This window comes from Zootoca vivipara, chromosome 6 (assembly GCF_965207765.1).
Source record: "Zootoca vivipara chromosome 6, rZooViv2.hap1.1, whole genome shotgun sequence".
In the NCBI taxonomy this organism is placed as follows: Eukaryota; Metazoa; Chordata; class Lepidosauria; order Squamata; family Lacertidae; genus Zootoca; species Zootoca vivipara.
This window is the reverse complement of record NC_142589.1, coordinates 62,310,912-62,326,790: the sequence shown is the minus strand read 5'-3', so window position 1 is coordinate 62,326,790 and position 15,879 is coordinate 62,310,912. Positions and strand designations below refer to the sequence as shown.

General features: G+C 42.9%; 1 protein-coding gene across 10 annotated transcripts in view; it reads left to right on the top strand.

Moving 5' to 3' along the window:
• PHACTR4 (phosphatase and actin regulator 4) overlaps positions 1-15,879 on the top strand; it is an 89,783-nt gene that overhangs the window by 50,652 nt on the left and 23,252 nt on the right. For 6 of the 10 annotated variants that reach the window (XM_035116955.3, XM_060275774.2, XM_060275773.2 and 3 more), the window contains 2 exons: positions 14,099-14,275; positions 14,984-15,064. In XM_035116955.3, coding sequence (XP_034972846.2) covers positions 14,099-14,275; positions 14,984-15,064 — 258 coding nt within the window. The remainder of the gene's footprint in view (positions 1-14,098; positions 14,276-14,983; positions 15,065-15,879) is intronic. The other 4 variants (XM_088672376.1, XM_088672377.1, XM_088672378.1 and 1 more) reach the window with 1 other exon arrangement.

Sequence of the window (15,879 nt, the reverse complement as noted above, 5' to 3'; positions counted from 1 at the left end):
CTGGATAAGGGGGCTTGGCAGTTGAGGCTTTCTGTATATCTACCACAAACCCAAGCCAAATTACTAGTTTTTCCTTAAAATGACCCTGCAAATATTCTACAGATGGTTTTAGTTGAGGTGATGACCAATTCAGATGGTTTGTGGACTTTAAATATATTTTCTAGATTGACTTGTATGAGTTACGTGCCTTCTGTTGTAGGCTATCTTTCTGTGTGATTCATCTGATTTTTAAGATGCTTTTTTGTGGGGGCAGGGAAAAGGATGTACTGCATCAGGAGGAGCCACCATGGGGTGTTCCTGATGTTATTGGACTCTGACCAGTTGTTAGGGGTGATGAGAGTTATAGCAACATCTGGGAAGCACCATATTGGCTATCTGTGTCATAGCCCCTAGCATGCTATATTTATTATTAACCTATTTATTTGTAAAGGTAGTAGCCAGTAAGCACTTTATTAGTATTTTCATTGGCTGGTTGGGGGGTACATTAGTAGTTAAAACAAAGAGGAGTCTTTTGGCTTTTAAAAGGCTAGTAGGTGTATTTTGCCTTTCGTGGACTGAAGCCCACTTCCTCAGAGGCAGCTGATAAAGTGGACTCTAGTTCCTGAAAGCTTAAGGTGCAATAAAACTGTTAGTGCCACAATATTTGTGTGTGCGCACACATGCTTTTGCTATAGCTAAATAAGGGTACCTCCAGACTGCTACCAATGTATTGTGGGAGGTATTCAAGCATATACCAGAACTTTAGGTTTGCATGGTTAGTGGATTAAAGGACTTAAATGTGTCGATAGCTCAGTTGGTTAGAGCGTGGTGCTGATAATGCCAAAGTTTCAGGTTTGATCCTCGTATGAGATAGCTGCATATTCCTGCATTGCAGGGGGTGGAACTAGCTGATCCTCAGGGTCCCTTCCAGCTCTACCATTCTATGACCGCATTGCTCTAGCACACCACTTTAAAAAAAGAATTGGGCTTTTTGCAATCTAGAAGGTAGCAGGGAAATGCATTGAAAAGATTTGGTAAACAAATAATGGGAAGTCACCCCTGCAAGCAAATTGGGATGAATATTGGTTGTCATATCACCACCCCACAAACAAATCAGAATGAATGCTCCATAAAGGCCAAATGTAATCTAACCCCCACATAATGTTTGTGCATAAAAATACTGTAAAAATAAATCAGAACAAATACTTGATAAATATGTCACCTGGAGGAATTCTAACATGTCTACTGTGGCACACAAATAGTTATATTTGCTTGTGCTTTCACAAGTGATTAGAACACATTTTTGTCCCTAATGCAGCCTGTGGATGTGGCCTTTGTGGATAGTATTGACTATGTCTATAATGATGGAAACAACATAATAGGCCCTTTTCCTTTGATGGGACTGGGGGTGAACTTCCCCACACTCATCATGATAGTTGTATAAACATTTGAGCAAACATAATGTGAGGCAGTCCAGTTTTCAGGTAAGAGACTCATCCTTGACTTGTTCTTCGGTTCCCTATGAAAAGAAGTGCCACCCAAACTGATTCTCATGTTTGAGCTTGAACTTCAGAATATAATTAAGCAGCTGTGGAAACAAGTGATTTCCTTTTCCTACTAGGCTGCAGTGCTCACAAAGCATCCTATATAATAATGTCCAAGATGTCCCTGCGTCCAGTTGTCCCGTGTGTCCCTGAGGTACTGCGCATGTACCCCAGAGACACAGGGATTGGACAGCAGAGACTGCCCGCGCGCACTCTCCCCCCCCCTCTGCCTCCTCCAACCGCCGCTCCCGCCGGACACCGCCTCACTGCAGGGCACGTCAGGGAAGCGAGGGTGGAGGCCGGCGAAGGCCTCCTCACAACCCTCCCTGGCCCGTGAGGAGCGGCGGTTGGAGGAGGCGGGGGGGAGAGTGCGCGCGTCCTTCCTGTCGGCGGCTGGGGGAGAGGAAGGAAGGAGAAAGCGCTCCTCCGTTCCTGTCCCCCTGCCGCCGACAGCAAGGACGGGTCCCAGGGTTCGGAGAAGCGCTGCACAAGCGCTTCTCCGAACCCTGGGATGTCTGCTTCCTGTCGGCGGCTGCGGGAGAGGAACGGAGGAGGAGAAAGCAGCGCTTTCTCCTCCTTCGTTCCTGTCCCCCTGCCGCTGACAGCAAGGACAGGTCCCAGGGTTCGGAGAAGCGCTGCGCAAGCGCTTCTCCGAACCCTGGGATGTCTGCTTCCTGTCGGCGGCTGCGGGAGAGGAACGGAGGAGGAGAAAGCAGCGCTTTCTCCTCCTTCGTTCCTGTCCCCCTGCCGCCGACAGCAAGGACAGGTCCCAGGGTTCAGAGAAGCGCTGTACAAGCGCTTCTCCGAACTCTGGGATGTCTGCTTCCTGTCGGCGGCTGCGGGAGAGGAACGGAGGAAGAGAAAGCAGCGCTTTCTCCTCCTCCGTTCCTGTCCCCCTGCCGCCGACAGCAAGGACAGGTCCCAGGGTTCGGATAAGCGCTGCGCAAGCGCTTCTCCGAACCCTGGGATGTCTGCTTCCTGTCGGCGGCTGCGGGAGAGGAACGGAGGAGGAGAAAGCAGCGCTTTCTCCTCCTCTGTTCCTGTCCCCCTGCCACCGACAGCAAGGACAGGTCCCAGGGTTCGGAGAAGCGCTGCGCAAGCGCTTCTCCGAACCCCAGGATTCTAGCGCCCGTTATTAAACGGGCTGAAAACCACTAGTTATGAAATAAGAATGTTAACTCCCCTGGGCTGCCAGAATTTTGGTATAACTTCTGTATAGCCATTTAAAGGATATACAGTGGTACCTATACTTACGAATAACTCTACTTACGAATGTTTCTACTTACGAATGGAGCTCCGTCCACCATCTTGGATGCGGTTTAGATAGGATTTTTTCTACTTACGAATTTTTAGATAGGGTTGCTTCTACTTACGAATTTTTTCTCCCAATGCATTCCTATGGGCTTCGACTTACAATTTTTTTCGACTTACAAATGTGTGTTCGGAACACATTAAATTCGTAAGTAGAGGTACCACTGTACTGTATAATCACATCTTATCTGACTTAAAGGTGATCATTTGTGAAATGGTGTGAGTAGTGTTGGAATAGTTGGGTATTGCCCAGGGATGGAAAAGCTGTTGCCCTGCTAAGTTGCTGGACAACTCCATCTGGGATGGCAACCGTCAGGGATAGTAATGGGCAGTGGAATTTTTTCCAGTGCTTTGTTTTTCTGTGGGGATTTTTTTCTTTCATAAGTTCTTTAGTAACAATGAATGAATGCCAATTGCAGATTCATTATTAGGCAATCTTGGCAGTTTCAAACTGTTTTAACTTGTTTGCTAAGTACAAGTAAAATAAACATGCTAAATTAGACCACTCTTTAGGGCATTAGACATATTCCCAAACCTACGGAAATTACCCAGTAATTTGCATAAGTTTCCAATTCGATTTTTTCCAGAAGACCCACCTCACTAGTTAGGGATGACAGAAACCATAGCCCAGCAATGTCCGCAGGTTCCCAACCTCTGGTATAGGCAAATAATTACGACAAATTCTTTAAAATATTATTTTGCTGTCAAGAAACAGGGAAGTATTCAGATGGTACATGTAGATGGCAAGACATGTCGAAAATGGGAGCAGTGTTCCCTGTGAATCATTCAGATGTCTGAATGAAGTAGGTGTCTCAAAACTGACTGCTAGTCTTAATCATATGGGAGTTGCAGTTTCTGAATGAGAAATATGACTTTTGGCAGAAGGTATGCCATGTCGAGGGCATGTGAAAAGGCTTCCTTAATGAAAGAGCAAAAATGGAAATACCACAGCCTTTATCTTACTACATCAATACTGTACAAAAGGCTTGCATGGGGAAGGCCATAGCTCAATGGTGGAGCGTCTGCTTTGCATGCAGAAGGTCCCAAATTCAGTTCCTAGTATCTCTAGGTAGGGCTGGGAATACCCCCTGCCTGAAACTCTGGAAAGCTACTGCCTGCCAGTGCGGAGAATGCTGACCTACATGGACCAGTGTTCTGACTCAGTATAAGGCAGCTTCCAATGTTCCTAGATTTTATTGCACTGTTGGTTGGTATGAATAAGACCTCTTTGCTGCATTTTAGGGTGCAAAGTGTGAGTTATTTTGTACTGACCTCAGAAGAATTGTTGCTGGCTTCAGGTGAGAGCAAATGCAAAGCTGAAGTTTTGTCAAGTTGTATTTGTACCTATTCCAAGGCCTACTGGCTTACTGTGCTGCATAACAGGTTTTCACTGATGTGTCTGTCATCATGGGGTTTTCTTGGCTTGGTGACATCAGCCGCATGATGACTGTGTTGGTGTGATGTCCAAAGTTGGCACCTGCTGCTGGTGCAATGCAATATGCTAATTTTAAACCTAATTATGTGGTCTTGGTATTGGGCCTGAAAGATATCCACTTGCTATGGAGCAAGTGTGCTTCATACTTTACCAAGTTATTTGGCTCTGCATTTGTAATCTTTTTCCTTTTTCATCACTTGGGGACATACGGCTTGTCATATAAAGTAGAGCCCTGTGGCTTGATAAAGACTATATGATTTATTGTGGCATACATTTTCAAGGGTTAGAGCTTACTTCATCAGATGCAAAAAGTGCTGCCTTCACCTGAATTATGAGTGCATACACACGTCTGTTTGCATATCTCTATTTGTATGTTTAATTTACTTGCTGATGTTAATGTATTAGATGAAGTGAACACTTGCCCACAAAAGCTCGTGACTCATCAAAACTGGTAGTTTCTAAGGTGCCACGGGACTCCTTCCTGTGTTTGTTGTAACTAACCTTGCTATCCGTCTGAATTGCATAACACAAGAAAGCTAAAAAAGGAAGAAGGTAAAATAGTGATAGTCCATGCTCACGAAGTCTTTGAACGGTGAAGGGATACGAGCATCTCAACTGCATCAGTCGCTGTCATCCAGCCATTCATAACATCCTTAAAAATAAGGGTGAGACAGTTTCTTGGACCAAATGTGCTGCTTTAATTCATTAGGGTTACTACATTTAACTGTTGTTGTTCATTCCCCTCTGCTTGTGGGTGGATGCTGTCACTACACACGTGTGCCTTCCCATAATTGAATATTTTAATTTTAAGCAACTTGTCAATAGAAAAATGTGCCTTGGTGTGAAAGCAGTGGGTGTTCCAGGTGTACACCTTTCTCAAAATGAATGAAAGGCAGAACTGTCAATACACCACTTGGGATGAGAGCTGTCATTGGCATGTTCCCATGTTACCTTTCTTGTGTGTTGTCTCTTCTTCTTCACCTAAAGAGGAGAGTTGGGGGGTATGTGTAATGCATAGATAGGTTGCTATTACTTGAGTGTACAGAACTACATTTGTGAACCAAATTCACATAAGTTTCAGCTTCTTGTTTAATAAAATATATGAAGGTGTTTAAGACACATTGTTATGTTATGTTTGTTATATCTTCCATCATTGAGGTCAAGGGGTTGTACATAGGTTCTCAGGCAGCTTGCCATTTGAGCACTGATCAGACTCAGACTTGTTTCGCTTCAGCAAAATGGGAGCACCATGTGTTATCTGACTGTGCAGCTTAGAAACAATTAAAATAAATCTCTCTCTTGTATTAGGACTGAATATACCATGGTAGTGCCTTAAAAGGTAAAGGTAAAGGGACCCCTGACCATTAGGTCCAGTCGTGACCGACTCTGGGGTTGCGCGCTCATCTCGCATTATTGGCCGAGGGAGCCAGCGTATAGCTTCCAGGTCATGTGGCCAGCATGACAAAGCCACTTCTGGCAAACCAGAGCAGCACATGGAAACGCCGTTTACCTTCCCGGCTATTTATCTACTTGCATTTTGACGTGCTTTCGAACTGCTAGGTTGGCAGGAGCTGGGACCAAGCAACGGGAGCTCACCCTGTCACAGGGATTCGAACCGCCGACCTTCTGATCAGCAAGCCCTAGGCTCAGTGGTTTAACCACAGTGCCACCTGGGTCCCTGTATGGTAGTGCCTTATAGAACTCTAAAAAATAATTCATCTTGATCAACTGATATGGCTTCTACAAATGGTGATATACCATCCTTCAATAAAAAAATATTTTGGTGTGTCAGTATTTGCAGTACAGTACTCTAAATTTATCTTCCTGACAGCTATCAAACGTGTTGCAAATTCAGGTAGTGGGTGGTGTCAGGAGTAGAGCCAAAAACAGGATCACTGAGGGAACATTAAGTAAGGTCTGTGGAAGTACCCCAAAAAAACCCACAACGTCTTTTAAAAATCAAAGCCAAGTGGGCAACCCTTCCGCCAAAACATCTTCTTGGGCACTGAGCATACTCAGCCATGGAGTGCTGAGGGTCAGTTGGAAAAGAGAACAGGAATGCTTATGACAGGAATGCTGTCTGGGTGACACTAAGGCTACCTGGCACCTTGCACTGGAGTACACCTATGTGGAAAATGAGGATATACTGCATCATTTTGTTACAGGTCCTGCTTGGTGGTTCTTTACACATATAATGCTGAAACAGTGTTGTGTCAAATGTCTTTCGCTGTAGGTGAAGCTTCGTCTCCTAAATCCAGCAGTTGCTATCCAATGAGCCACGCTCATTGTTTAGGCAGGTCGTTGCAATATGCTTCCTCCTTCCTAAACCAACCAATACTTACTGATGTTTTATTGGTGTTTTTATTGATGTTTTTACTGGTGCTTTTACTGGTTTGATTATAATCTTGTATGTTGTATACCACCGTGTTATACTTTTATGAAAGTGGATTATAAATACTTCAACAAATAAATAAATCTGTATGCAAAATATGTACCAACATAGTAAAATGTTTGATTTGCTGTATGAAATTGTTTGGGATTAAAAGATGGTCATGAATTTATAAACGTACACTTACTTAGATTGTCTGCTCTGGTAACCTTGTTGCCAAATGTACTTAAAAGTTCACACAGATTGTGAATTACAGGCACAGTAGAACTGTAAAAAAAAAGCATGATATGATCCAGATTGTGATATTCTACTCACCTTTCTCAGAATCTGTGCAGTGCAAAAGCTTGAATATTCCAATGCAAGGAGACATTGGTCTGATATAAGAAATTATCTTACTTGCTCTGTATCTTTATTCTTTGGGACCAAATTTATAGCAAGATTATGCATAACATTTATTCTGCTTGACTTTTAAACATCTGTTTTATTTGGGTTTCCTTCCTACCTTGCACAAAGAATTTTTGTGGCACAAAAGTCAAATAGCTGAATTGGCATCAGAATTAATTGCTAGGGCAATTGAATTGGATATTTTCATACACTTTGGACACTAGAGTTAAGGTAAACTTTAAATCCCCATCCAACATTGAATCTCACTGTATCTTGGGCTAATCACATACCACTCTCAGCCCTACCTCACTAGGTGTGGTTGTGAGGATCAAATGGAGGAGGGCAATGTATATTGCCTTGAGCTCCTTGAAGGAAAGGCGGTATGTAAATGTAAGAATTTAATAAAAGGCGGAAATTTTCCTCAGGTGATTGATCTGGTATTATAATGCTCATCTGTTGTAGTACAGTGGAACCTTGGTTTATGAACACCTCGGTTTATGAATTTTCAGTTTACGAACGCTGCGAACCCATCTGGAACGGATTAATTCACTTTCCATTACTTTCAATGGGAAAGTTTGCTTCAGTTTATGAACGCTTCAGTTTATGAACAGACTTCCGGAACCAATTACACCCATGCTTCGGGTTAAGTACGCTTCAGGTTGAGTCCTCCGTGGACCCGTCTGGAATGGATTAATCCACCTTCCATTACTTTCAATGAGAAAGTTTGCTTCAGTTTATGAACGCTTCAGTTTATGAACAGACTTCCAGAACCAATTGGGTTCATAAACCGAGGTACCACTGTACATGTGTTATAGTTGTAATGTTGTAAATATGTGTCTTCCAAGAGTTTATATGTTTTATACTGTTTTCCTGGAATATGTTTTGATTTGTGAACCACTTTGATTAGTGTTTGCATTTGTAGTTTTTATTTTACTCAACGCGAGAATAAATTCATACATTGAGAGGCCGCCTTCTACTGAGTGAGACAGCTGGCCTACCTAGTTTGATGATGTCTACACTGGCTAGCAGCAACTCTCTTGGATCTCAGACAAAGGTCTTTCCCACCACTTGCTACCTGAGATCCTTTAGAGATGGAAGTGCAAAGAATTGAACCTGGGGGCATTGGTAGGGAAAGCTGAGCTGCAGCCCTTCCCATTTCTCAGTTCCACCTGTTGTGTCTTCCGGAAGTCCTGTCCAGACTTTTCCCCAACTTCATGACTCAGACGTGAAGTTGGTGTGTGCTCTCTGAAGCTCTTTCTTATGCAACAAAGATTGATCAGTACCGAGAGGGGCTTTTATGCAAGCCCTTCTATTGTTTTATTTTTTTAAGAACTCCAAATCTGGACATGAAATGCCAGTGTGCAGTTGTTTCCTTGGGTTGCCATGTGCTTCATCTCTACTCTTGCCGAGACCCAGATTTGTTCCAGGGGATTCCAAGGGAACACACGCCCCATCACCTCAGTGTGTAAGCCATCTCTGAGTAATGCAGTTACCTGAAATGCCTCACTCCTAAAGCATACTGGGAGCAGCTGATTCACCCACTAATTAATCATACAGAACAAACAGAAGACACTGTTGCTTCATAAGGTGGATATTTTAGTGGCTCTTCTCTTTGTGTCAATGGTATCCCACTCACCCCATCAGCTATTCTGAAAGCACCTCATGCCCCTGAACTGTTTCCATTCCAGCTGGTCATTATAAAAAAAACCCTCCTATTTAACTTTTAAGCATCTGTGTCTTCAATTTCCTTTTCTTCTTCTTCCCTCCTTGTCCCCCTTTCCTCTTGTGTCATGCTGTTGTATGCCTGTGGGAAGGGACTGTCTTGCTACAAATGGTTGTATGTAAGCCACTCTAGGAGCATTTGTGCCTGTAGACATGCTCTAAATCAGGCATCCCCAAACTTCGGCCCTCCAGATGTTTGGGGCTACAATTCCCATCTTCCCCGACCACTGGTCCTGTTAGCTAGGGATCATGGGAATTGTAGGCCAAAACATCTGGAGGGCCGCAGTTTGGGGATGCCTGCTCTAAATAAATGAATAAGTGGAAGTGAATGTTAATAAACTCTTAAAGGCCAAAACAGACATGGTGTGGGTGGGAGGTCCATGAACTGTTTTGACTTATTTTTTTAACTTAAGCAGCTGTGTGCTGCGATGGTGGTGATGGATTAGAACAGGCAGTAATCTTTTACCTACATTCTCCCCCTCCCCCAATCCTGCTGTTATTAATCCTACTGATGGAAAAGACGGTTACCTGTATCATATCTGTGTTATTTTTCTCCAGCTGGGTAATAACTTGGAGGGGGCGGGGAAATCAAAACCCCAGATCTCCCAAGGCACATCTGTTTTCATTCTGAGCTATAAGAATAGCATCTGGAAGTTTTTATTGGCCTTCATTGGGCATTTTAACATAATTCTGTGTCAATCTTGTTTAGGATGATGGAAAACTGTTCTTAATTATAAACTAGCCAGAATAAAGGGCAAACTATTGTATACTGTACATTAGGTTGTGGTGGCTTGGCCATGCATTTATCTTTTTATTCTAAATTGTAGCCATGCTGTTGTTGTTTTTCACTGCTTACAGGTTATCTGTCAATGTCTCTGAATATTACAAGCCCAAGAGTAAAAAGCAGAATTAACTGATTGTGCGTTCTAGGCAATGCAGGCATTGTATTGAATTGCAGCTGTGATAAACACAAAAGCAGGCTTAATTGTGACACGTAAACTGCCTAATTGATCATTTTGTTCAGTGCTCTTTCTTGACATCCAGAGGGTTTTGCAGAAAGGGGAAAAAAGAAACCTTCCTAACTTTTACATGAAAGTGAAGAAGTGGCAGGCAGGACAACTTTGGGTGCCACCCATTAATTATCAGAAAACTTTCGGTATTTTAAGGAGGGAACATATCTAGTTTTGCTCTGGAACGTTGTATCAAATTTTGGGTTTCAAAAAGTACATCCCAAATATATTTTGAGGTCAACTTTGCTGGTCTTGTCACATCATGGTGTTTGCTGTTTTGCATGGCACCATTACTGGCCATGAATAGGCTTGGAAATGTTTGCTCACCATTTCTTGCCAGACAAAAGATCAGAATGCTCCAATGAGCATTGTGAATACACTTCTTGGCAATTTAATGTTTCTGACTGCTGGCAGGCATCTCCCTGATGCAGAATGATTTTTTCTTTCCTTCCTTTCTTCTGGTCGTACCCTTCCTTCTTCCCTTGTGTGTGGAAGGAAGCAGGCTTTGCACAGAGCACTTAGTTGATCCATGTTTGGATCCAGGCTTTCAGCATCTTCATTACAGATTAATGTTATAGGTCATCGCGGAAGGAGGGGGTGAGACAGTGCATCTTGGAAGTGCTTCTGTTTCTCTGATCACCTCCTTTCCATTCCTGCACATTTTAATGAAGTTAATGGCATTCTTTTAGTTAGACTAAGGAATCTGATGAATTGCTGTTCTCTGAGTAAAATGTGATGTGGAAATCATGCTTTCCTTGCTCAGTCTTCTTTTTCTGGAATGTCTTCTTGTCCTTTATCTAGTATCCTGATGGTTTGAGCTTCCCTAGTATTTGCCACAAAGATGTTAGACATCCTATACCAGGCATCCCCAAACTTCGGCCCTCCAGATGTTTTGGACTACAATTCCCATCATCCCTGACCACTGGTCCTCTTAGCTAGGGTTCATGGGAGTTGTAGGCCAAAACATCTGGAGGGCCACAGTTTGGGGATGGCTGTCCTATACAGTCATACCTCAGGTTGTGTCTGCTGTGGATTGCGTTTTTCTGGGTTGGGAACGCGGTGGACCCGGAAGTGTTTACTTCTGGGTTCCGCTACATGCGTAGAAGCACACTATCGTGCTTTCGTGCATGCGTGAAAGCACTGCTCGGGTTGCGGACTTTTTGGGGTGCGAATGGCACCCTGGAACAGATTGGGTCTGCAACCCGAGGTACCACTGTACGGTGTGTGTGGGTGTGTGAGAGAGAGAGAGAGAGAGAGAGAGGAGCAAATGCATTTATTTCTAAAGTGGTTTTCAGTATGGTTTTTATGGTTTTCAGTGTGCCGAGTGCTTTACCATGCTGCTGTTCTTGTAAAAATGCTTTGTTAGTAATACTGAGAGAGGAGGATTTAGTCAAGGAAATTAAGTGAGATTTACATGGGGATTGGAAGCTTGATTTTATAATGTTCAAACCCTATCCACTGCATTCTACTTTCACTGCATCACAAACCACTGTATAGTCACTTGAACAAGCTGGAAGGATTTGTGTAACAACACTTTATGGTGTCCAACACCTGTTGATTGTCTGAATATTTTATAGTATGCAAAGTGTGACAATATGATGAAATATTGCTGCTATTATCTTTCTAGGGTTTTGCACCCATAGGGTATAATGTTTGCTCTGAGCTCCTAAACTAGGGGACTTGTGACATTTGGATTCCTATAATATCCTGATTTATTTATAGGGAACGGCTACCTTTTTCACTTTTAAGTAAAATGAAACTTCACAACATTAAAGCTAAATCACCCAAAAATCATAGTGGCTGAAATAATACAATAGGAAAGAGTTCCCCTCCTCCTGTTTTTGGTGGATAGTATTTCAAAGGCTAGACTTGCTCTTTGATTATGTCTGCTGATTATTGTTTGGTTGGCCCCTTCCTTCCCCCCTCTTTTAATTGTTTCTTTTTGGTTTTCATTCTGTGTTAGGAGTGGCAAGCTCGTTCTGGGGGTGGGGGACTCATCTGGACATGAAGCCAGTATTTATACCCCACACCAAAGACCTCACCAAAATTGGTGGCTGCAAAAATAACATATAATATAAAGCAGGGGTTGTCAACCTGTTCCCTACTGCACACTAGTAGGCATTTCGGGATTCTAGGTGGACAGTAGGGGGTTCTATGGCACAAGCTGAATCCTCCTTCCATCGAGCACTGATGGGCGGTAAGGAAATTTTACCATCAAGAGAGATGCATTAGTGGGCGGTAGGTATAAAAAGGTTGACTACCCCTGACATAGAGTATACATGGTGCTAGGGTGGGTGGAGAGGTTTAAACCGGTTAGCCTGCCCAGTGCCTTGATGGGTATGCAAAGTGCCCCTCTTCGTTCAATTGATTGATCATCTGATAAGTGGAGAGGAGGCAAGAACAACCCCCACCTCAGCTGGTTTGCATGGGTGGGGCTGTATACCTCTGGGGGGGTTGGTAAACACATCCACCACTGGCAAGAGGCCCCCTACAGGATTGGCCCAAGAGTAAGTGCGGCCTTATGGCCACAAAAGGTTAGCTGCCCCTGTTAACCTTTTAACTTATTATATTTTAACTATTGGTAGCTGTTTTGGAAGTTTTTCCAACTGGAAAAAGTAGGATCAAAGTGTGCTTGAAATGTTTGAAATGAAATAAAAAATAAAAGGGACACAGAGGCAGGAGCAGCTATTGGTGAACCGGAGGTCTATGAAACGGGCACCTGCTTGCCAGTGGAGGCATTTATGCAGCTAGCCTTTCCAACAGTTGATCCATGTTTTCAGGAGCTTTCCCCTCCCACCCATCTGCCTCATTCCGCAGTTGGGCAGAAACCAAGATTGCAGAAAACATAAAAATTCTGCAAGCATGAATCTATCTGGGCTCAGGATTCATATCCAAGTCTTGTTTGTTTTGCTGTACTCATTTGGGTGCTTCAAATTGCAGAACTGTTTTCCCACAAGTCAACTTTCCCCTCCTGAGCTCTTTTCCTTTTTGAAAATGTTTGGAAAATGCCAGAACAGTAGGTGGAATAGGAGGTGATTATTGTGTTGCTTTCCTGAGATTGTTACTCTTGGCCCAGGATATCAGCACCTTCTTTTCTTTTCTTTTAATAGGAAGGAAAAAACTAAATATTGTAACTTTACTGATAAGATAGATCATTTTGGCTAGTTCGATGCAAAGATTGTCCTGCAAAGCAGTACAACGGAAAGTATTTTTGTTTGTGAATCATAGGTCACATAATGGATTTCTGAACACATTTCTACCTTCTCTTGCACATACATATTGGACTTTGCATATCTACTGTTTTCCTTGCTGCTCTTGTTTGACAATGCCTGGCTATGTGAAGGTTTCAGCGTCATTTTGTCTGGCTTTGTATCTCTGTTTCTCCCTCCCACTTACATTATGGCTGTGTACACACCATACATTTGAAGCATGTTCAAAGTACATCCTCACAGAAGAATCTTGGAGACTGTAGCTTGCCCCTCACGGAACTACAGATCCCAGGATTCTTTGGGGTGGACTTCTCTGTGATTTGAAATGTATGGCGTCTATGTAGCCTGTATTTCTGCTAGTCAAGTCAGTTGGAGGATTACCGGTAGTTAGAGGATGGAAAGATGGAATCTGCAAATGTTTTATTTATTTAGAACATTTCTTTTAGGGCAAGGCAGCTTAGCGGTACATAAAATACAGTGCCATAACTGGGAACACTTTCCCTAGTGAAATCAAACAGGCACATACAAATATAATATTTTCTTACCTGCTGAAAACGTTTTTGCTTTTCACCAAGTGTTGCTCGTTTTGTTCTGTATGTAATGATTTTACACCATTATGATGTTTTTATGATTTTACGGTACACCGCCATGATTCTTTCCTTTCCTTGGCAGTTTATAAATATCCTTATAAAATAAATAAATAAATAAAATGAAGTAAATATTTCATTTTAAAAGCCTTTTGAAGACAAGAGCCGACCATTATGAATTAACCAATGCAAAATAGTTTTAGATCTGCAGCACTATAAAACCTTTAAGAGAAAGCAGCTGAGCTAAGTGGATTTGCCTATAAAGATGGGTTCGTATGCAAGTCATTCTTTGTATGCAGTAGGTCTCTGACATCTCTACTTAAAAAGCTCAAATAGCCAGTGATGCAAAATACCTCTTTCTGTCTCAGATCCTGGAGAGCTGCTACCAGATCATAGTGGTCTGGATGGACAAATAGTCTAACCTGGTATAAGGCATCTTCCTAACACAGAACAAGAGAGAAAGTTTTTCTTTATCTCTATCTCCACTGTACAGATAATTAAATATTTCTGTATTTCCTTTCTGTGTAGCTGAGGAGGTGGATCAGCCATCACAAGATGCTGGAATGGGGGCTGACGTTCTGGAATCTGGTGACACGACACCTCCTTCCAAGAGAAAAAGCAAGTTTGCAGGTTTTGGCAAGATCTTTAAACCTTGGAAGTGGAGGAAAAAGAAAAGCAGTGGCAAGTTTAAGGAGACTTCAGAAGGTAAGACACTAAACTTTTGCACCCCCTTCTTCCCAAGCCTATGAGGGTTCTTTGCGATGGAATGGATTTGTCCTTCTTGGGTCCCACCTTTCTCAGCTGCTTTCACAAAATCCCAGAACTGGCCCGTATCAAATCTTAAACTTAAATTTAAGAAGTTATCTACACTCATGCAAGGGAGCAGCTGTTTCTGCAACTGTCCTCTCTCAAGTTGTACTTCATCACATAATGGTCATGAGGCCCCTAAGTGTTTGGAGAAGGCTGGTGGTGATGGTGGTGGAATGGAGCTGTAAAATATGTCATACACAGTGATGTGGGACGGAAAATGTTCCTTTTCACAAATTTAGGAAAACCCTCAAAACTGGTCAAACATTAGGGACTGAAGCCTTGAACAAGGCACAATCACAGACTGAGGTTCCCTTGAAAAGATGTATGGGAACTACTTTTCTTAAAAGTAAAGGCTATGTGCTTTTAGCAATAAGATGCTGGTAGCCCCTTTTCTTGCAGAGATATGGTTTAGGGAAAATAGTTTGTTTCCCTCCTAGTGTTTTAGATAAGCACAAACAGTCTGGACTGTCTAGTAGTTTAACATTCAGCCCTAAAAAAAACAGTCACTTAGGCCACATATGGTGTCTTAAAGGATTTTTTTTTCAAAATCTTTGACTTGCCCTGTATTCTGAGTGCTGGTTTTTTTCTCCAATGTAATGTCAGTTTTAGAACGAAAGATTTCAATGCGAAAGCCAAGAGAGGAGCTCATTAAAAGAGGGGTTCTGTTGGAAGACCTTGAACAGGGTGAGTTTACCCGTCTTCCTCTGTCCACCCTACACTGCCCATTCTGACTCCCCAGTAAACCTCACCTCTGGGATTCCATGCCTGTGTGCAGCCCCCCACCCTGCTGTTTCTGCCCCCACCCCACCCCCATCAGTTACATGTGATTCCTTATCCTTGTTCTGCCTTTTAAGCTTTTCTCACTCTGGACATTGCTCATTCTTGGAGGTGAACAGCTGTTTTATTTTGTTCCCTTCCCCAAAGGCACTCAATGTGACATTTTAGCCCCAACCACATTCCTATGAGGTAGTTTAGCTTGGGAGGCTGTGTCTTGCCAAAGTTCACCTAGTGAGCTCCGTAGTAAAGGTTTTCTCTTGGATTTCATGTGTATATGGCGAAGAGGAGGAAGCATAGCCTGGTGGCTTTGTATAAAGAAGGTCCCAGGTTCAGTCCCGAAAATCTGCAGGTAAGTCAGGGCAAAAGGAGCATGTATTGCTTATCAATGCTCAACAGAAGTGTGGGTGGGGTGGGGAGTTTGAAACTCTGGAATAGCTCCTGCCAGTCTGTGTAGGAAATACTAAGCTAGATGGATTACCAAGCAGGAATAGCAGGCAGCTTTTTATATTCTAAAGCAGATGCTCAGACAAGTCCCTACTTAAGTGTGGCTACTTGGCTACGGCATGGCAATAATTGTCGTTTTACTAGCAGGAAGTTCTGAAGCAAATTGGAGTACAAATAACTTGGACTTCTTTCCCTCTAGGCTAGGCTGAAGGAGAGTGCCAGGAGGGGGGCTAAGCAAAGTCATGTTCTGGGAGTCTTTTCCTCACACTTGCAGATCT